Raw genomic sequence first — 22,176 nt, forward strand, 5'->3', positions numbered from 1 at the left:
TTGTCATCGACTTCAGGAAGCATAAAGAACATGCCCCTGTCTATATCAACAGGGGCGAAGTAGAAAGGGGTCGAGATCTTCAAGTTTTTAGGTGTCCAGATCACCAACAACCTGTCCTAGTCCCCACATGCTGACACTATAGTTAAGAAAGCCCACCAATGTCTCTACTTTCTCAGAAGACTATGGAAATTTGGTATGTCAGCTATGACTCTCACCAACTTCTACAGATGCACCATAGAAAGCATTCTTTCTGGTTGAATCACAGCTTGATTTGGCCCCTGCGCTGCCCAAGACCACAAGGAACAAAAGGTTGTGAATGTAGCCCAATCCATCACACAAACCAGCCTCCCATCCACTGACTCTGTCTATAATGCCTGCTGCCTCGGCAAAGCAGCCAGCATAACTAAGGACCCATGCACCCGGACATTCTCTCTTTCACCTTCTTTCATTGGGAAAAAGATACAAAAGTCTGAGGTCATGTACCAACCAACTCAAGAACAGCTTTTTTCCTGCTGCTGTCAGACTTTTTAATGGACCTACCTTGCATTAAGTTGATCTTTCTCTACACCCTAGCCGTGACTGTAACACTATATTCTGTACTCTCGTTTCCTTCTCTATGAACATAATACATAGTGAAAAGCATTATTTCTTGTGTGCTATACAGACATATTTTTCACTGTATGAGACAACAATAAATCAAATCAAATCAAAAATCAATTTATAAATATACAACTAGCGCTCAGCTGAAATGTGCCTGAACAGTGTGGCATGAGGGGAAAGGAAAGTATCCTGCTGTTCTGCTGCACACTCCTCCACACTTGCTGGGAAATTTAAATAACTGCAGATAATTAGCTCTGGTTTTTTTTGTCTTAGGAAAAAGTCTGACAACACCAGGTTTAAGTCCAACCGATTTATTTGATAGTAAATTCACTAGCTTTCAAGGTTACCCTCTTCGTCAGGTGAATGGAGAGTTCTGGCCTCAAACAGAACATATAAAGCACAGACAGTTTACAGATTACTGATTAGAATGCGAATCTTTACACCTGACCTGCTGTTCAAGTCCTAAAGTGGCCGACAATGTGAGTGGAAGGAGAACCGATCACTGGTTAAAGAGATGTGTATTGTCTCCAGACAGTACAGTAAGTGAGGTTTTGCAAACCCAGGCAAGTTGCAGGGGTTACAGATAGTGCGACATGAACCCAAGATCCCTGTTGAGACCGTCCTCATGTGTGCGGAACTTGGCTATCAGTCTCTGCTCAGCGACTCTGCGCTGTTGTGTGTCGTGAAGGCCGCCTTGGAGAATGCTTACCCGAAGGTCAGAGGCCGAATGCCCATGACCACTGAAATGTTCGCCAACAGGAAGGGAACAGTCTTGCCTGGTGATTGTCGAGCGATGTTCGTTCATCTGTTGTCGTAGCGTCTGCATAGTCTCCCCAGTGTGCCATGCTTCGGGACATCCTTTCTTGCAACGTATCAGGTAGACAACGTTGGCCGAGTTGCAAGAGTATTTACTGTGTACCTGGTGGATGGTATTCTCACGTGTGATGATGGTATCCATGTCAATGATCCAGCATGTCTTGCAGAGGTTGCTGTGGCAAGGTTGTGTGGTATTGTGGTCACGGTTCTCCTGAAGGCTGGGTAATTTGCTGCGAACAATGGTCTGTTTGAGGTTGCGTGGCAAGAAGTGGGGGTGTGGGGATGGCCCTGGTGAGATGTTCGTCTTCATCAACGATATGTTGAAGACTCCGGAGAAGATGTCGTAGCTTCTCCGCTCCGGGGAAGTACTGGACGACGAAGGGTACTCTGCCCACCGTGTCCCGTGTTTGTCTTCTGAGGAGATCGGTGCGGTTTTTCGCTGTGGCGCATCGGAACTGTCGATCTATGAGTCGAGCGCCATATCCTGTTCTTATGAGGGCATCTTTCAGTGTCTGGAGGTGTCTGTCACGATCATGGTACATTGGGGAGACCATGCAGACGCTACGACAACGGATGAATGAACATCGCTCGACAATCACCAGGCAAGACTGTTCCCTTCCTGTTGGCGAACACTTCAGTGGTCATGGGCATTCGGCCTCTGACCTTCGGGTAAGCATTCTCCAAGGCGGCCTTCACGACACACGACAGCGCAGAGTCACTGAACAGAGACTGATAGCCAAATTCCGCACACGAGGACAGTCTCAACAGGGTTTCTTGGGTTCATGTTGCACTATCTGTAACCCCCGTGACTTGCCTGGGTTTGCAGAACCTCACTTACTGTACTGTCTGGAGACAATACACATCTCTTTAACCTGTGATCAGTGCTCCTTCCACTCACATTGTCGGCCACTTTAGGACTTGAACAACAGGTTAGGTGTAAAGATTTGCATTCTAATCAGTAATCTGTAAATTGTCTGTGCTTTATATGCTCTGTCTAAGGCCAGAACTCTCCATTCACCTGACGAAGAGGGTAACCTCGAAAGCTAGTGAGTTTACTATCAAATAAATTGGTTGGACTTAAACCTGGTGTTGTCAGACTTTTTACTGTGTTTACCCCAGTCCAACGCCGGCATATCCACATCACTTTTTTTTGTCTTGCCTTAGCATTGTGACAAATCACATATAATTGATCGCACTCTCAAATTACACTGCCTTTTCTGCATTAATTTACATTCAAAAATGCTTTGCAATGTTGTAAAAGTGATTAAGTAACTGTCAATGTGTGAATTAAGATTTGAATTAAATGCACTGTCCATGTATTCTGAATTTATAAGGTTCCACTGCATATGTATTCAAAGGGCTATGGTGGAAAGATTTAATTTCATATTTTCAATCAAGAAGTTCATTAAATCTTAAGACTGTACCTACTGCACAAAATGAAAATCCAGAAAGTGGATCTTCAATGTATTTCTTACACCCAGTAAGTTTCCCATCTACCTGAATGAGGACATGCTTACCTTGAACCTGTTGGTGAAGAGTTCTAGTTTCGGGAAGAGCTCCTTATTAGTGTACAGTGACTGTAGAGCTTTCAGACATTTCAGCCTCACCTCACCTTGCTAAATGCAAATCAGACAAAACATACTTAATTAACTTACATACAACTGTACAAAATAATAGAGGAAAACAATGAAAGCAAATTCTGCCTCCAGTCTTACTTTCCAAAAATACTAGATATCTTAATTGGAAACTATACGTAGAAAAGTGAAAACCAATACAGATGACTCAATGGTAGCCGTAACTACAGATTTCCGACCATTTCTATTTAAGATGCACAAGCACTGAACAAAATTTCTCAACAGCGATCAGGAATCCCCGGTGTTCCCCCACTTACGCAGAAATCAAATCAGAATTCAACTGCAAAACTTGAAAATTAGGGAACATTCCCATGCAGAAGTGGAGTAACTCAATTTGAAATTTTAATCAAACTGGTAAGACAAATTCTAATTACATATATATGGGAAATATTTGCTTTCATAAAACTGTTGAAAAGAGACCAATTTTATTTAGTATTCAGACCTCAATAATGAAAGCACGAATTCAAGTACCAGAAAGATTTCGCACCATTTAAAACCTCATATTCTACGGCAGAATATCTACAAAAAGGTTCATTATATTACTGGAGGAAAATTGTGAAATGCATGGAGCAGACAAAGCTCATAGAACCATAGAAAATTACAGCTCAGAAACAGGCCTTTTGGCCCTTCTTGTCTGTGCCGAACTTTTTTTTACCTAGTCCCACTGACCTGCACTTGGACCATATCCCTCCACACCCCTCTCCATCCATGAGCCCTTCCAAGTTTTTCTCAAATGTTAAAAGTGACCCCGCATTTACCACTTTAACCGGCAGCTCATTCCACACTCCAACCGCTCTCTGCGTGAAGAAACCCCCCCCCTAATATTCCCTTTAAGCTTTTCTTCCTTTCACCCTTAACCCATGCCCTCTGGTTTTTTTTCTCCCCTGGCTTCAGTAGAAAAAAAGTTTCATTTTATTCCATTAACAAAAACAAAAGTTCAAATGATTATGTAGCTGGATCTGAAAAGCTACTTTCAAAGCATGTCAAGTGTAGGAAGTTAACGGAGAACATACATTTGCATCTATATTTTTAACAACCTGTGAAATGCTACTACTGTTGAACAGTTCCAGTAGAGTTGTAAGCGGGCTTATCGCTCTCAAACAAAACTGAAGAAATAACAATGCTAAAATTGTAGAAGAGAAAATACTGTTATCATGTTGAGGAAGAAAGTACCACGGATAACAACTTTAATTATAGGAGTGAAATTAAAAAATTGATTTTCATCACAATCTAATTCTCAGAGACAAATTTTCTCAAGATCAATCAAGGAAGTTTAAAATATAGTTTTCTTCTTTAAACTCCATTGAAAAGAGGAAAACGATCTTTATATTGGAGCATTTCTAAACATTTACAACTCACTAGGTCAAAATGCATTGCGAATGGAAACCCAAAATCCATTTTCCATCTGTGCCAAATAGATTAAGTGAATCCACGGCAGTTGCTAACTCTTCAAACGGTAAAATACATAATCTGGTGAACAAGTCATTATTTATCCTCAATTCAGGGACTGCTCCTTTAGATTGGAAAACTGCATGTTGCTCCGTCCCTTAAGTAAGGTAAGAGAGGAAAACCAGGGACACCAAAACATTTGTTGTCAGAAAATTCCTTGTGTCAACTATTAAAGATGGAGTGAGTGAGCATCTTCAAAATTTTCAGCTGGGCAGAGAGAATCAGCCTGTATTTGTAAATTATTGGTTATCCTCCACAAACCGGACTAAATTTTTTTTGGAGAGATGACTAAATTAAGAGAAGGTCAATGATGTTAGGTGGATTTCGAGAAGGCATTTAATAAATTCCTCCATAACAGCTAAAGTTGAATCTCATGGAACTGAGGGCAAATTATGACCCTGGTTAGGAGATTGGCTGAGTGACAAGAGTCAAAAGTGCAACAATAATGGCCAGGATGCGAAGAGTGACATCACACAGGAATCTATGTAGGTCTCAACTACTCACAATGTTTACCAGTGGCTTAGATAATGGGATAGAGAATCACATATCTAAACCTCCCAATGCCATAAAGAAAGGCATTTTAACTTTAGACAAAAACATAAAACTACAAAATAATATTGGTAGATTAAGTTCATGGGGAAAAACTGTGGCAGCTGGATTTCAATACTGGCAAGAGGTCAATCACTGGACCAAAAAGTAGTAGATCAGAGTAATTTCTAAACAGTGAAAAGCAAGAAGCGCTGGAGGTCCATACAGTCATGTCATTAAAATACCATGAACAGGTATAAAATCAAATCAAAAAGGTTAATGGAATGTTAATATAGCTAACGGGCTCAAATACAAGGGGTGAGAAGTCATACTGTGGCTGCAAAAAGTCCTGGTTAGACCACAACTGGAGTACACAGCAGCTCTGGGTGTCACACCGAAGGAAAGCTATATTGGTCTTGAAATAGAATGCAGTTAAGGTAAACCAGAGTGTAACCTGGAAACCAGACATTCAATTATCAGCAGGGAAGACACAAACTACGCTTGTATTCTGTGAAATTTGGATAGGAAAGGAATGATTTGGTAAAGCTTTCACCATATTAAAGAAAACCGACGGATAGAAACTACTACAACTGGTTGGGGGTTTAGAGCTTGGGGGGCATAGCCTAAAAATTAAAATGAGAGTTTTCAGGAGTAAAGCTGGGAAATACTTCTGTGCACAAACAGTGATGCATGTTGCAACTGATGCTGGATCAATTGTTAATTTCAAATCTGAGACAGATTTCTGCTGACCAAAAAGTGTCAAGGGACTTGGGACAAAGGCAGGTATAAGCAGTTTAGTTCACAGTTCAATCATGATCTATCTGAACGGTGAAACACACTCGAGAAATGAAATGACCTATTCTTCTCTATCAAAGTTAGACAGATTTTGGATGAACTCCAAGTTGCATAAAAATTTGAATATTCTGCACCTATTAATATTGGGTCATCAGATGGATGCATTTCCTTTTCTCACCATTAGATGCCTCTAATGTGTTTTGCAAAGCATGAGGCTCAGCAAACTCAGTTGCTGTCACAACTGAAGCAGTACTTTCCCACAGTACAGTTCAATGCACAGACATTTATACAACAGCAAGGGGAGTTGGTGGCACAATGGTATTATCGTTTGGCTAGTAATTCAAAGACCCAGGGTAATGCTCTCAGGACCTAGGTTCGAATCACACCACGGCAGATAATGGAATTTAGAAACTAATACAACATAGACATTGAATCTGACAGACAAGCATCTTGCTCAAACCAAGTGAATTACTCAACAAGATGCAACTCTCCAAGTGCAGCAAGACATAGTGAAGAAAGGAGGGTCTGAGCGCACCAAGAACACATCTCTGATCACAAGAGCATTTTGGGCATACAAAGATGAATTAACGGTCCAAGATAACATCTTGTACAAAGGAAGTAGAGTCACAAAGGATGGCATGGTGGCACAGCAGTTAGCACTACTGCCTCATACCTCCAGGGGCCCAAATTCGTTCCCAGCCTGGTTGAGATGCTCCACTGGAGAGTTGGTGCAGACTCTGTGGGCTGAATGGCCTCCTTCTCCATTGTAGGGATTCTATTATCTGGAATTGAAGTCTAATGATGACCATGAAATTATTGCCAATAGTAGTAAAAACCATCTGGTTCACTAACGTCCTTTAGGAAAGAAAACCTGGTCTGGCCTATATGTGATTCCAGACCCACAGCAAATACCATCTGAAATAGCCTAGAATGCCACTCAGTTATTTTCAAACATTAAGAGGAATGAAACCTGACAGACCATCCAGTATCGACCTAGGAACTGGAACTGGCAATGGCAAAACCAGCTCTGTTGATCCTGCGAAGTCCTTCTTATCTGGAGGTTTGGGCCAAAATCTGGAGAGCTATCTCACAGATTCATTAAGCAGCAGCGTGACAATGTCATACTCAAAGCATCATACCTTAGAGATAATATTCTAGACAACACCATCACCATTTTTGGGTATGTCCTGTCCCAACGGCAGGACAGACCCAGCAGAGATGGCGGCACAGTGGTACACAATCAAGAGGGAGTTGCCCTGGGAGGGTGGGGGACCAACAAGAGGGAAAAATATACTTGACCTCATTCTTGCCTACCACTGGTGTATCTGTCCATAGTAAAAAGTCTGACAACACCAGGTTTTAGTCCAACCGATTTATTTGATAATAGACTCAAGCTTTCGAGGTTTCCCTCTTCGTCAGGTGAATGGAGTGTTCTGGCCTCAGACAGAGCATATAAAGCACAGACAGTTTAGAGATTACTGATTACTGAGGCCAGAACTCTCCATTCACCTGACGAAGAGGGAAACCTCGAAAGCTTGTGAGTCTATTATCAAATAAATCGGTTGGACTAAAACCTGGTGTTGTCAGACTTTTTACTGTGTTTACGCCAGTCCAACGCCGGCATACCCACATCATGACTACTATCGTATCTGTCCATGACAGCAAGGGTTGGAGTGATCACTGATCAGTTCTTGTGAAGACAAGGTCCCCTGGGCCGATATGTGGCAAGTAACATTCACGCCACCGAAGTGCCAGGTAATGACCATTTCCAACAAGAGAGGGGCTAACTATCATCTTTTAACATTCTATGGCATTACCATCTCTGAATCCCCCACTATCAACATCATGGGGAGGTTACGATTGACCAGAAATCAAACTGGACCAGCCATATAAATACTGCAGCTACCAAAGTAGGTCAGAAGGCAAGGATACCTGCAGTAAGTAACTCACTTCCTGACTCCCCACAGCCTGTCCACAATCTACTAGGCACAAGTCAAGAACATAATGCAATCTTCTGCACTTGCCTGGATGACTGCAGCTCCAACAGCAATCAAGCAGCTCCACACCATTCAGGACAAAACAGCCCACTTGATTGCTACCCCTTCCAACAACATTCGATCTCTCCACCACGGACAAACAGTGGCAGCCACATGTATCTACAAGATACTTTGCAGGAACTCACCAAGATTCCTTAGGCAGCACTTTCCAAACCCACCACCACTACCATATAGAAGGACAACAGTGGGAGATACCTGGAAGCACCAACATCTAGAAGCTCCCCTCCAAGCCACTCACCACCCTGACTTGAAAATATATCATCATTCGTTCGCTGTCGCTGGGTCAAAATTCTGGAATTCCCTCCCTAACAGCACTGAGTGTATCCACAGCTCAGGGACTGCATTGTTTCAAGAATGCAGCTCACCACCACTTTCTCAAGGACAACTAGGGAAGGGCAATAAATGCTGGTCTAGCTGGTAATGCCCACTTCCCATAAAATATTAAAAAACCTTCTCTTTTGACACCCCAAAAAAAATTTATGACTATCCTTACCCGGTCATGTAGTGTCCATCCCACATATTTCAAATAACTGTCATTGAGGAATGCATCACTGTAGCTCTTCATCCACACACCAATTTCTTCAATACATATGGCTCGGATCTCTGAAATTGCATCACTAGAAAAAAGTATAATCCTATTTTAAGTTCTCAAATTTTCTATTTCTTGTTTTTTTCTGAAAGTTTATCTGATAGGTATTTTTAATATCATTTATAATCATTATTATATGCAACCACAAAAAAAAATGCTGAGTAAAAAGCTAATTGCTTTTAGAACTCTACTTATTCTCATGGATTAAATAATGACTTTTTTGAAATTGTTTCTATATAAAATAGAAATGGATTACAAATTAATCTTGACTGGTACATATTTAGCAGTAAAACATATCAGAATTAGTATTTATTTAGCAGCTTTAACATAATAAGGTGCGTGGGGACTAGGGACTGGAATGCTTCAACATTCTTGTAAATATTTTAATCTGAAGTTTCTATATTTTTTCCCTTACTGTGTCCCTTTTAAAAGATGTATGTCGTTCTTTTTATTGGCAATCTTCTGGGTGGATCAAAAGAAGTGAAAAAAACAAAAAATGACATGAGGAGATATTAAAGCAGGTCAAAGGTATAGGGTTTAATGAGTGTCTTAAAGGAGAAAACAGAGGCTCAGAGATTCAGAAAGGGTATCCAGAACTCAGAGCCGAAGCAATCAAAGGCATGGATGGAGTGATTAAAATCCAGGATGCATGAGGGACCAGAATTAGAGGACTGCAGATATCTTGGAGGGTTGCAAGGTTGGAGGTGATTACAGAGATAGAAAAGGGCCAAGGCCATAAATAAGAACTTTAAAACTGAGGTATTATTTAATTGGGAGAAGATGTTGATCAGCAAACACGGAGATGACGGGTGAATTGGATTTGATGGGAGTTAGGACTGTAATAGAAAAGTTTGAGACAACCTCAAGCTTATGAAGGATAGAATGTGGGAGGCCAGTCAGGAGAACATCAGTATAGTCAAGTCTGGAAATAACAAAAGCCTCGATGAGGGTTTTCGCAGCAGAAAGTGGGGTGAATACAATGTCACACAGATGGAAATAGGCAATCTTACTGATGGCACAAATGTGCATTAAAGTTCATCAGTGGCTCAAGTGTGCACAAAGGTTGCAAACAGTCTGGTTCAGTTGCCAGGCAGTTGCCCAGGAAAGGAATGAAATTCACAGGGGAGGAGCAGAAGTGTGACAATCCGAAAACAAGGACTACAGCTGTCCCAATTTAACTGGAGATCACAGCAGGAAATCATTCATTACTGCACTATTCCAAGTTATTTCTCAACCCAGCCTTGCAGAAATTATCACTTACCGATATCGGTGTACAAATATACCCTTAAAAACAGAGTTCATCATGTTTTCTATTTCATCTTGATTTTCTTGAAGCTAAAAGGAAATGTAATAAAAGTAAACTACATTATGTCTATTTGAACAAAATTTAAAACAGAAATCTTATGGTAGGAATGTGGCTCCAAAGTCAAAGAATAAAGAAATATTTGAAATTGACCAAATTGTAACATGCCAGAAATGTGAAATGTAAAAGAGGTAAATCAAAGTTCTGCTGAGCACAGCTTTCTCCTCCAGCTTCATTAGGTAAACTAAGTGAACTTGTAAGGCATGAGGAATTTTTTTTATATAGCATGCTCTGTTCTGATGTCTGCCTGACAGCAGCCCCAGTTGATTTGGTTGTTAGAGATCAAAGAAAGGAAGGGTTTAGATTGTTTTATGGGGAAGAGGGTGCGAGGTACTTATACTTGGAGACAATCATAGCAGCCTGTGTATTAACAATGGAGACTGAGTCTCCAAAGTCCCCAAGTGTTGTAAATGTTAGGTTGTAAACAGCTATAAGTTCAATCTGTCCACTTAGCTCCAAAGTAGAAGAGTTGGGCTCTCAAGGATAGCTAATTAGCATTTGTACCTAGACACAAACCTAGGTGATTCATGTTACAATGGGGAAGGATGTAGAGGAAGCTATTTTAAGGTGCAGGTTACTGACTTTCCTAGAATATCTAATATCACAAATAGTGTTTTGGGGAGTCTGCCTGGATCTTGGAGAAAGGGAGCAGCTTGAGGCCAAAAACATCTCTATGGTTCGCTGCATAGGAATGCAGATGAAACCAACATTCCTGGACTGGAAACAGCAAATCTGTGGGGAATTAAAAAGAGACTGGAAGAGTCATAGGCTTGGGCTAGTGAAAGTAGCCAGGAAAAGAAAACCACTCTATGATAGATAGTTCTAAGATTATAAGTTGTCAGGCTGAGAAGAACAACAGAAATAAACCCTTGGAGGACAAGGATCACTTTGGTTTGATTCAGTGGAAATTGCATGCCTATGTAAAGGATTGTGTAAAGTGCACCTGGGAAGTATGTTTTCTGATTGGGCTAAGAACAAGAAGGTTCGATGGTTTAAAGTACAAGATGCCAAAGAAGATTATGTTTTTAGTCATTTGTTACATGAAATATTTTTAAATGTAAAAATCTTGATATGACATTGTTTCAGCTATTACCTAGAAGTCTAAATATGTTTTTTTTAAACATTGTGGGAGTTGAAACAAAGGAAAAGCCAATAAACAATTTAAATCAAATTATATATTTCAAATTGTTATCAAGAGAATTGGGCAGCACAGTGGCATAGTGGGTGGCACTACTGCCTCACAGCATCAGGGACTCAGGTTTGATTCCCGACTTGGGTCACTGTTTGTGTGGAGTCTACATGTTCTCCCTATGTCCGTGTGGGTTTCCTCTAGGCTCCAGTTTCCTCCCACAGTCCAAAGATGTGCAGGTTGGGTGAACTGGCCATACTAGATTGCCCCTTAGTATCAGGAGGACTATTAGGGTAAATGCATGGAGCCTGGGTGGGATTGCGGTCGGTGCAGACTTGATGGACTGAATGGCCTCCTTCTGCACTGTAGGATTCTATGATTCTATGAGAATCATTGGATTTCTAGAGCAACTGTTAAATAGCTCAGGTGCTGTCATTTACCATTCAAGGAACTCAAAGTTTACAATAGTTATTTTAATGAAGCTTTTGAAGTCAGGCAAATTACAATATACAGAGTTGGTAAGAGATATTTTTACATTGGTTTTAATTAGCAGACAAATATAATAGCAGAATCATTGTCAAGATGCTTCACATTGATTTTTTTTTGCTTAAGATGGCAATATTACAGAATTATCTGCAAGTAATTATCAGAAATCGACAGTTTTATTAAAAAAATGTTAATTAACAGCAGCGGAAGAGGAAGATATATAAAGATTGGCCTTGTTGAATTTTAACATGTTCCCCTTTCCTTGCAAATTCTTCCAATCAGCCAGTGTCAGCATCAGGCACTCCCAGTCATCATCCATCCAGCAGCCCTTGTGCATGCCCACTAATGCCAAATTGAGGCCCATTTTGTGTTAGAGCAAGTGAACTGAAACTATCCAAGCTCATTTCAAAAGGGCAGTTGCAAACAACAGTGAACCCTTTCATGTGAAATATAATTCCTGTCTCTCTCTATACAAATGAAGTATTCATCAGAGCAGGCGACATTTTTTATTACTTTTAGAAAAAATGTGTATTTGGAGACACAAATTTATAAGACCATAAGACACAGGAGCAAAATTAGGCCACTCAGCCCACTGAATGGTGCACCAGACTCAATCATGGCTGATATTTTTTTCATCCCCATTCTCTTGCCTTTTCCTCATAATCCCTGATCCCCTCATTAATCAACAACCTATCTTTGTCTTAAAGACACTCAATGACCTGGCTTCCACAGCCTTCTGTGGCAGACAGTTCAACAGATTCACCACTCTCTGGCTGAAGAAATTCCTCCTCATCTGTTTTAAAGGATCATTCCTTTAGCCTAAGGTTGTGCCCTCTGGTTCTAGTCTTTCCTACTCATGGAAACTCTTTCCCACATCCACTCCATCCAGGCCTCGCAGTATCCTGTAAGTTTCAATAAAATTCCCCTTCATCCTTCTAAACTCCAATGAGTACAGACCCAGAGTCCTCAACCATTCCTCATTTGACAAGTTCTTCATTCCAGGAAGCATTCTTGTGAACCTCCTCTGGACCCTTTCCAAGACCAGCACATCCTTCCTTAGATACGGGGGCCAAAACTGCTTACAATGCTTCAAATGGCATCTGACCAGAGCCTTATAAAGCCTCAGAAGTACATCCCTGCTCTTGTATTCTAGCCTTCTCACCATGAATGCTAACGTTGCATTTGCCCTTCTAACTGCTGACTGTAAGAGAATCTTGAACAAGTACTCCCAAGTCCCCGTGTTTCTGATTTCCTAAGCATGTCCCCATTTAGAAAAGAGTCTTTGTCTCCATTCCTCCTTCAAAGTGCATTATCTCACACTTTTCCACATTGTATTCCATCAGCCACTTCTTTACCCACTCACCTAACCCGCCCAAGTCCTTCTGCAGCCCCTTGTTTCCTCAATACTACCTGTCCCTCTACACATCTTTGTATCATTGTAAACTTAGCAACAATGCCTTCTATTCCTTCCTCCAAATTGTTAATCGATATCGTAAAAAGTTGTAATCCCAGTAACAACCCGAGGCACACCACTAGTCACCAGCTGCCATCCTGAAAAAAAAACCTTTATCCCCATTTTCTGCCTTCCACCAGTCAACCAATCCTCTATCCATGCCAGGATCTAACCCTTAACACCATGTGCTTTAAGTTCCATGGTCATTCTGCCCAGATGAAGCTCTGGGAGGATTAGGCTAGGGTCACTGACTGATTGACTATTGTTCCTGGCCCATCCCTTCTTGTTGAACTGATGCCAGGACTACCACTCCAGCTTCATTTATGCTCATCACCCACGTTTTCTTTGAGGGTTCCTCCAGCTGTACAGCATCACTTGACACCTGGTACCAGGCTTGGATGGATGGAAGCAAAAATAGAGGGAGGACGTGACTCACAACTGATTTCCAGTACCAAATCAATGAACAGTTAGATTTTATTTTTCCTATATCATTCTTCTGGTTATTGGGAAGGTTCATCCAATGAGGCTTCCACAACTAATGTACACTAAAAAGTATATTTCCAATAAAATGAATGCATTAATCACAGAAGGTAACTGCCATTAATAGAAAATCTGCATGGTCAAGTCCACAATTATAATTCCTGGCTATAATTTAGTTTCGTCAAATGCTTCAGGAATTATATCTTTTGAATAATATTTTCACTGACATGTTCTTTAAATATTGAAATTGCTAAAAACTGTTAATGTAAAACTGCAACAATTTGTAAACTACCTTCGGTCATTCAGAATTTTGCCCTGCAGAAGGAAATTCCTGATGATATGCAGTCTTTAAAGTATAATTCCCATAAACTGCAATCTCTCACTAGCCTCTGCTAACAGACACATCCAACAAATGAGACTTTATACAAGTAAATTCATCAGCGTCTCTCTCCAGAGGTTTAAACAGTAAAACTGAGAATGATAATCGCTCAGCAACCTCCATGTAAACATCAAGATAAAAGCAAATTACTGCAGTTGTTGGCATCAGAAACAGAAACAGAAAATGCTGGAAAATTTCAGGAGGTCTTACAGCATCTGTGAAGAGAGCAGACCTAATGTTTCAAGTCAGATGACCAACGTTAGCTCTGTTTTCTCTCCGCAGATACTGAGAGAGCTGCTGAGTTTTCTGTTTTTGCTCTATATAAACACATCTGCATTAAAGAGTTATTGTAGAGAGCCAATAAGCAAAGTCAAATCTTTGTAACTGGTCTGAGTGCTTCCTTTATCTTTCAGCTTTAGTTTTATTCATTAATGGGGCTAGAGTTTATTGACAAGGCCAACATTTATTGTTCAACCCTATTTGCCCTTGAGAAGATGGCAGCAAACTGCCTCTTGAGCTGCTGCAGTCCATATGGTGAAGGTACTCCATGATATTAGGTGAGTTCCAAGAGTGTGACCCTGTATGGATGATGGAATGGTGATGTATTTCCAAGTCAGGATGCTGTGTGATTTGCAGGTGGCAATGTTCTTCTGCATCTGCTATCATTGTCCTTTCATATAGAACATTACAGCACAGTACAGGCCCTTCGGCCCTCAGTGTTGTGCCGAGCTACGTCCAATCCCAAGATCAATTTATCCCACTCCCTATAATTCTGGTGTGCTCCATGTGCCTATCCAATAACCGCTTGGAAGTTCCTAAAGTGTCCGACTCCACTATCACAGCAGGCAGTCTATTCCACACCTCAATCACTCTCTGAGTGAAGAATCTACCTCAGACATCCCTCCTATATCTCCATGAACCTTACAGTTGTGCCCCCAAGTAACACTACATCCATCTGAGGAAATAATCTCTGCAGGTCCACTCTATCTATCCCCCTCATCATCTTATAAATTTCTATTAAGTTGCTTCTCATCCTCCTCCGCTCTAAAGAGAAAAGCCCCAGCTCCCTCAACCTTTCCTCATAAGACCTACTCTCCAAACCAGACAGCGTCCTGGTAAATCTCCTCTGCATTCTCTCCAATGCTTCCACATCCTTCTTATAGTGAGGTGACCAGAACTGCACACAATATTCCAAATGCGGTCTTACCAACGTCCGGTATAGTTGCAGCATAACCCCACGGCTCTTAAACTCAGACCCCTTGTTAATAAACGCTTAACACGCTATTAGCCTTCTTCACGGCTCTATCCACTTGTTTGGCAACCTTAAGAGATCTGTGGATATGAACCCCAAGATCTCTCTGTTCCTCCACATTCCTCAGAACCCTGTCATAGACACTATAATCCACATTCAAGTTTGTCCTACCAAAATGAATCACTTCACACTTATCAGGGTTAAACTCCATCTGCCACTTTTTGGCCCAGTTCTGCATCCTATCAATGTCTCTACAGCCTGCAAGAGCCCTCCACCTCATCTACTACTCCACCAATCTTTGTGTCATCAGCAAATTTACTAACCCACCCTTCAGCCCCCTCTTCCAAGTCATTGATAAAAATCACAAATAGCTGAGGACCCAGCACTGACCCATGGTACACTGCTGGTAACTGGCCTCCAGTCTGAAAATTTTCCTTCCGCCACCGTCTTCTATGAAACAGCCAGTTACTTATCGAATCGACCAAATTTCCTTCTATCCCACACATCCTTATCTTCTTCATGAGCCTACCATGGGGAACCTTATCAAACGCCTTACTAAAATCCATGTATACGACATCAACTGCTCTACCTTTGTCCACACACTTAGTTACCTTCTCAAAAAATTCAATCAAATTTGAGATGCAGGACTTATCCCTCACGAAACTGTGCTGACTATCCCAGATTAAACTGCATCTTTCCAAATGGTCATAAATCCTGTCTCTCAGGACCCTTTCCATTAACTTACTGAAGTAAGACTAATTGGCCTATAATTACCAGGTTCATTCCTATTTCCTTTCTTGAAGAGAGGAACAACATTTGCCACTCTCCAGTCCTCTGGCACAATCCCCATGGACGGTGAAGACCCAAAGATCAAAGCTAAAGGCTCCGCAATCTCATCCCTTGCCTCCCAAAGTATCCTAGGATGTATCCCATCTGGCCCAGGGGACTTATCCACCCACAGGTTTTTCAAAATTGCTAATACATATTTCCTCTGAACATCTACTTCCTCCATCCTATCAGCCTGCACCACGCACTCATCCTCAAAAACATGGCCCCTCTCCTTAGTGAGCACTGAAGAAAAATATTCATTCAACACCTCACCTGCCTCTTCTGACTCCATGTACAAGTTCCCACTACGATCCTTGACTGGCCTGAACCTCACCCTGGTCATTCTTTTATTTCTCACGTAAAAGTAAAAAGCCTTGGGGTTTTCTTTTATCCGACCCGCCAAGGATTTCTCATGCCCCCTCCTAGCTCTCCTAAGCCCTTTAACTCATTCCTAGCTACATTGTAACCCTCAAGCGACCCAACTGAACCTTGATTTTTCATCCTTACATACGCTTCCATTTTCCTCTTAACAAGACATTCAACCTCTTTTGTGAACCATGGTTCCCTCACTCAGCCATTTCCTCCGTACCTGCCAGGAACATACCTATCAAGGACACGCAGTATTTGTTCCTTGAAAAAGCTCCACTTTTTGTTTGTGCCCATACCTGACAGTTTCTGTTCCCCTCTTATGCTCCCTAATTCTTGCCTAATTGCATCATAATTACCCCTGCCCCAATTATAAACCTTGCCCTGTCATGTGACCCTATCCCTCTTCATTGCAGTAATGAAAGACTCCGAATTATGGTCACTATCTCCAAAGTGCTCTCCCACAAACAACACTTGGCCCGGTTCATTACCCAGTACCAAGTCCAAAGTGGCCCCATCTCTTGTCAACTTATCGACATATTATGTCAGGAAACTCTCCTGCACACACTGTACAAAAAGTGTCCCATCCGAACTATTCGACCTATAAAGGTTCCAATCAATATTTGAAAAGTTAAAGTCACCCATGATAACTACCCTGTGACCTCCACACCTATCTATAATCTGCTTTGTCATTTCCTCCTCCACATCTTTATTACTATTTGGGGGCCTACAGAAAACTCCTAACAATGTGATCGATCCTTTCTTATTTCTAACTTCAGCCCCATATTACCTCAGTAGACAGATTGCCCTCGAAATGCCTTTCTGCAGCCGTTAAACTATCCTTGATTAACAATGCTACTCCTCCACCTCTCTTACTGCCTTCCCTACTCTTACTGAAACATCTATACCCCAGAACTGCCAACAACCATTCTTGTCCCTGTTCTAACCATGTCTCTGTAATGGCCACAACATCAAATTCCCAAGTACCAATCCACGCTCCAAGTTCACCTATCTTATTCCTGATGCTCCTAGCATTGAAGTAGATACACTTCAACTCATCATCCTGTCTACCTGTATACTCCTGCAACCTTGGTACTTTCCTTAGTACCTCACGACCCTCAACACTGGCTTTTGGTCTACATCTCATTTTTCCACCCCCCCGAGAAGTTAGTTTAAACCCCCCCTGATGAGCAGATGCAAATTTCCCTCCCAGAATATTAGTGCCCCTCTGGTTCAGGTGCAAACCGTCCTGTTTGTACAGGTCCCACCTTCCCCAGAATGTGCTCCAATTATCCAAGTAAATGAAACCCTCTCTCCTACACCATCGCTGCAGCCACATGTTAATCTGCACTCTCCCTGTTCCTCAACTCACTAGCACGTGGCACTAGCAACAAACCAGAGACGACAACATGCTTTGTCCTAGCTCTCAGCTTCCATCCTGGGTCCCCAAATTCCTGTTTTAAATCCCCATCCCTTCTTCTATCTATGTCATTGGTGCCGATGTGCACCACGACCTGCGACTGATCCTCCTCCCCCTTAAGGATCCTGAAAACACGGTCCGAGACATCACAGACTCTTGCACCCGGGAGGCAACATACCATCCGTGAGTCTCTTTTGCTGCTGCAGAACCTCCTATCTATCCCTCTAACCTTAATATTGCTCTTCTCCCTTCCCTTCTGAGGCACAGGGACAGACTCAGTGCTGGAGCTCCGGTCACTCTGGCTTACCACTGGTAGGTCATCCCCCTCAGCAGTATCCAACGTGGAATACTTGTTGCTGAGGGGAACAACCACAGGGGATCCCTGCACTGGCTGCTTCCTCCCAGCCCCACTCACTGTCACCCATCTATTTTCATTTTTCAGAGTCTCCAAATCTCTGAAGTTTTTATCTATAATCACCTCTGCCTCTCGAATGTTCTGAAGTTCATCCAGTTCCAGCTCCAGTTCCCTAACGCAGTTTTTGAGGAGCTGGAGTTGGGTGCACTTCCCAAAGGTGAAATCAGCAGGGACACTAACGGCATCCCTCACCTCAAACATCCTTTCAAGTAGTGGCGATCGCAGGTTTGGAAGGTGCTCTCGATGAAGCCTTGGTGAGTTGCTGCAATGCATCTTGAGGGTGATAGTGGAAGGAGAGAATGCTTAAGGCGGTGGATTGGGTATCAAGCAGGCTTTTTCATTGATGGTGAGGAGCTTCTTGAGTGTTATTGAACACAAGAACATAATAAATAGGAGCAGGAGTAGGCCATCTAGCCCCTCGAGCCGGCCCCGCCATTCAATAAGATCATGGCTGATCTGTCGTGTCTCAGTTCCACATTCTCGCCCTCTCCCTATAACCCTTAATCCCCTTGCCTATCAAAAACCTATCAACCCGCGTCTTAAATATATTTAGCGAGGCAGCCTCCACCACTTCAACGGGCAGAGAATTCCAGAGATTCACCACCCTTTGAGTGAAGAAGTTCCTCCTCAACTCCATTCTAAACCGCTCCCCCCTTTATCTTGAGGCTGTGCCCTCTTGTCCTACTGTCCTTTCTGAGCGGGAAGAACCTCTCCACCTCTATCCTATCCATCCCATTCATCATCTTATATGTCTCAGTGAGATCTCCCCTCATTCTTCTAAACTCTAACAAGTACAAGCCTAGTTTATTCAGCCTCTCCTCATAGTTCAACCCCCTCAACTCCGGTATCAGCCTAGTAAACCTCCTCTGCACTCCCTCCAAGGCCAAAATATCCTTGCGCAAGTGCGGCGACCAAAAACTGCACACAGTTCTTTGCGACTCATGCACAAGGACCCCGAGGTCCCTCTGCACCGTTGCATGCTGCAGCTTTTCGCCATGTAAGTAATAGTCCTTCCTACAATTATTCCTACCAAAGCGGACAACTTGCCAACATTAAATTCCATTTGCCAGTTCCTGGCCCATTCGCCCAGCCTATCTAGATCCTTCTGCAGGCTCTCCACACCCTCCGCGCAATTTGCCGTTCCACCAATCTTGGTGTCATCAGCAAATTTCGACACCATACACTCGGTTCCCTCTCCTCCAGATCATCTATATAAATGGTAAATAGCTGAGGCCCCAGCACCGACCCCTGGGGCACTCCACTAGTCACCAACCGCCAATCCGAACAGCACCCATTGACCCCCACTCTCTGCCTCCTATTTGACAGCCTTATTTTGGAATGGCATTCGCCAGGGAATTGGAGAAGATTCCATCATACTGCTAAATTGTGTTTTGTAGATGATGGAAAGGCTTTGCAAGTTAGCAGTTGAGTTATTTAGTGCAGGATACTCATGTGTGTGACCTGCTGTTGCAACCACAATAGCTATCCAGTTAATTTTCTGGTCAATGGTGCCTCCCAAGGTGTTGATGTTGGGAATCTCAAAGATGGTAATGCTTTTGAACAAAGAGGTGAGGTAAGTAGAGTCTCTCTTGAAGATAGTCATTGCCTTTCACTTGCGTGGGATAAATGTTATTTACTATTTATCAGTCCAAAGCTGAATGTTGTCCAGATCTTGCTGCATATGGGCATGGACTGCTTGATTACCTGTGGAGCTGCAAATGGAATGAACGTTGTGCAATCATCAGTGAACAGCCTATTTCAATCCTTATTTTGAAGGGAATGTCTGTAATAAAGCAGCTCAAGAGCTTGAGCCTAGGATGCCACCCCAAAGGATCCCTGCATCAATATCTTGGGGCTCAGATGATTAGCCTCCAACAGCTTAAATCATCTTTCCAGCCAGTGGAGAGTTCCGATTTTCACAGCCCCAATTCCTACCGATTACAATTTGACTTGGACTCCTTGATGCCACACCTGGTCAATTACCACTTGACATTAAAGGCAATCACTCTCACTTCACCTGCTGAATTCAGCTCTTTTGTCCATGTTTTGATCGAGGCAGTGATGAGGTCCGGAGCCAAGGATAAAGATAAACTGAGCACTCACAACCTGTGTGTCATTTAATAGCATTGGACCTAGCACTTGCTGTTAATTTTCTGATGATTGAGACTGAATTGATGTGGCAGTAACTGGTTGGGTTAGCTTTGTCCTGCCTTTGTGGACAAGACTACTGGGCAATCTTTCACTTTGGTCCAGTAGATGCGAGTGTTGTAGTTGTACTGGAACTGGAGTACAAGTCTTCATTTCTACAACTGGGATGTTGCCAAGGACCATAGCACTGCTGTATCCAGTACGCTCAGCCATATCTTGATGTCATATTGAGTGAATTGAATTGGCTGAAGATTGGCATGTGATGGCGCATGCCATCCACTTGGTTTTTCCAGTTAAGACATTACACAGTACAGTCTAAAGATCTAGAATACAAAGATATAGAAGTCACGCTACAGCAATACAAAAGCCCTGGAGTGCTATGACCAGTTTATGGCATGACATCTTACGAAGGACATAATGGCCTACAAGGAAGTGCTGCATAAATTTCCCTGAACTAAATCATAAAGAGAATGTGCACAAGCTCTGCTTACATGCAATCTAATTTAGAAAGTTAAGGGGTGATTAGATCTAAATTTTCAAGATAGCAAGGGAAACATATAGAGTAGATAGAAATGAACTATTGCTGCTGGTTGGGGAGTCTGAAATGGCAGCAGTGTATATAAGTTAGACCCAAACTTTGAAGTGAAATTAAGAAACACTTCAACTTACAAAGAGTGGTACAAGATTGGAACTCTCTTTAGACAATGGCAATTAATGCCAGATAAATTGTTAACTTTAAATCAGAAACTGGTACATTTTTATTATCCAAATGTATGAAACAAAGACAGGTATATGAAGCTCAGTCACAGATTAGTCAACATCTCATTGAATGGTGGAATGAACTTGAGGAGCAAAATCACTAATTTCTGTTCCTATGCAAATGAAAAAATGTGGGACTGCTGAGCCTTGATTTGATCAGTTGGCTGTGAGAAAGTTTAATTCCTGTCTTATAATATGCTGCTTCTGCTCTTTATCAAAGCATGTGAATCTAACTTGCAATCTCACCAGGTTGTCAACCAATTATTAGATATTGCTGGTTCTGTTCCTCACCTGCTCTTTGAAACTATGGCGATGCTTCCCAAACCTTTTGATGGTGTTATTCCATTTTAATGCCCCAAATTTTGAGAGACCCCAGTCTGTCTCAAAAAATGTGGTGGCATGAGAGTTGTTCAGCTGAATTGTTAACGGATTATTGGCCTATATGGACTCTGATTGTTAATATAATAGTATCCTGATTATTTATCCTATAGGATCATATATTTTATTGACATAATTGGCAACGGACTTTAATGGAATAGAATCCTGATTATTATTATTATAAGGCCTTGATTATTAATATAATAGGACATTGAATAGTGCATGAATACAGGATGAAATTCATACCAACAAAATACGACTTTGCTGGATTATAGACATGATAAGTGAAACAAAGGACTATGGCAGTATTTCACAAATTATTTTCCAACGTGACGCCAGATGTGGGAGAGCTCGTATCCAACATTCAGAGCTTCAACTCCCCCTCATACACAGTTGCAAGCCTCATCCATATCTCATAGCCTGTACAAACAATGCCAGATTTTTGACCATAACAGACCACGACACACTGTACTACACTCAATGACACACTTCCCTCTCTCCCAGGGTGACATGATACATAACCAGAGGCAGCAGTTGCTAACCGTGACTTCATGTCCCATGGCTACCATAGGAACAACTGTTCACAAAGCTGCTTGCCCCCTACACTTGTTCTCTGGCAAGAGAATGAAATGTAGTTGGTTTTCTTGGAATACGAACATACAAACAAGACAGGCTATTCAACCTGTTTTGCCTGCTGCCATTTAATTAGATCATGGCTGATCATCTATCTCAGTACAGAAAAGGAGTGTTATCTCCAGATCCCTTGATCTCATTAGTCTCCAGAAATCTACTGATTTCTGTTTTGATCGTGCTCTTCGATTGAGCTTCCTTAGCCCTTTGGGATAGAGAATT

General features: G+C 42.0%; 1 protein-coding gene across 3 annotated transcripts in view; it reads right to left on the reverse strand.

Annotated features, from left to right (window-relative positions):
- Positions 1 to 22,176, reverse strand: part of stag1a (STAG1 cohesin complex component a) — a 227,645-nt gene that overhangs the window by 36,598 nt on the left and 168,871 nt on the right. For all 3 annotated transcript variants that reach the window (XM_080185452.1, XM_080185454.1, XM_080185455.1), the window contains exons 9-11: positions 9,730 to 9,803; positions 8,373 to 8,496; positions 2,934 to 3,032 (exon numbers count right to left, since the gene is read on the reverse strand). In XM_080185452.1, the coding sequence (XP_080041578.1) occupies positions 2,934 to 3,032; positions 8,373 to 8,496; positions 9,730 to 9,803 (297 nt within the window). The remainder of the gene's footprint in view (positions 1 to 2,933; positions 3,033 to 8,372; positions 8,497 to 9,729; positions 9,804 to 22,176) is intronic.

Source organism: Carcharhinus amblyrhynchos, chromosome 3 (genome assembly GCF_965287045.1).
Source record: "Carcharhinus amblyrhynchos chromosome 3, sCarAmb.v2.hapA, whole genome shotgun sequence".
Taxonomy (NCBI): domain Eukaryota; kingdom Metazoa; phylum Chordata; class Chondrichthyes; order Carcharhiniformes; family Carcharhinidae; genus Carcharhinus; species Carcharhinus amblyrhynchos.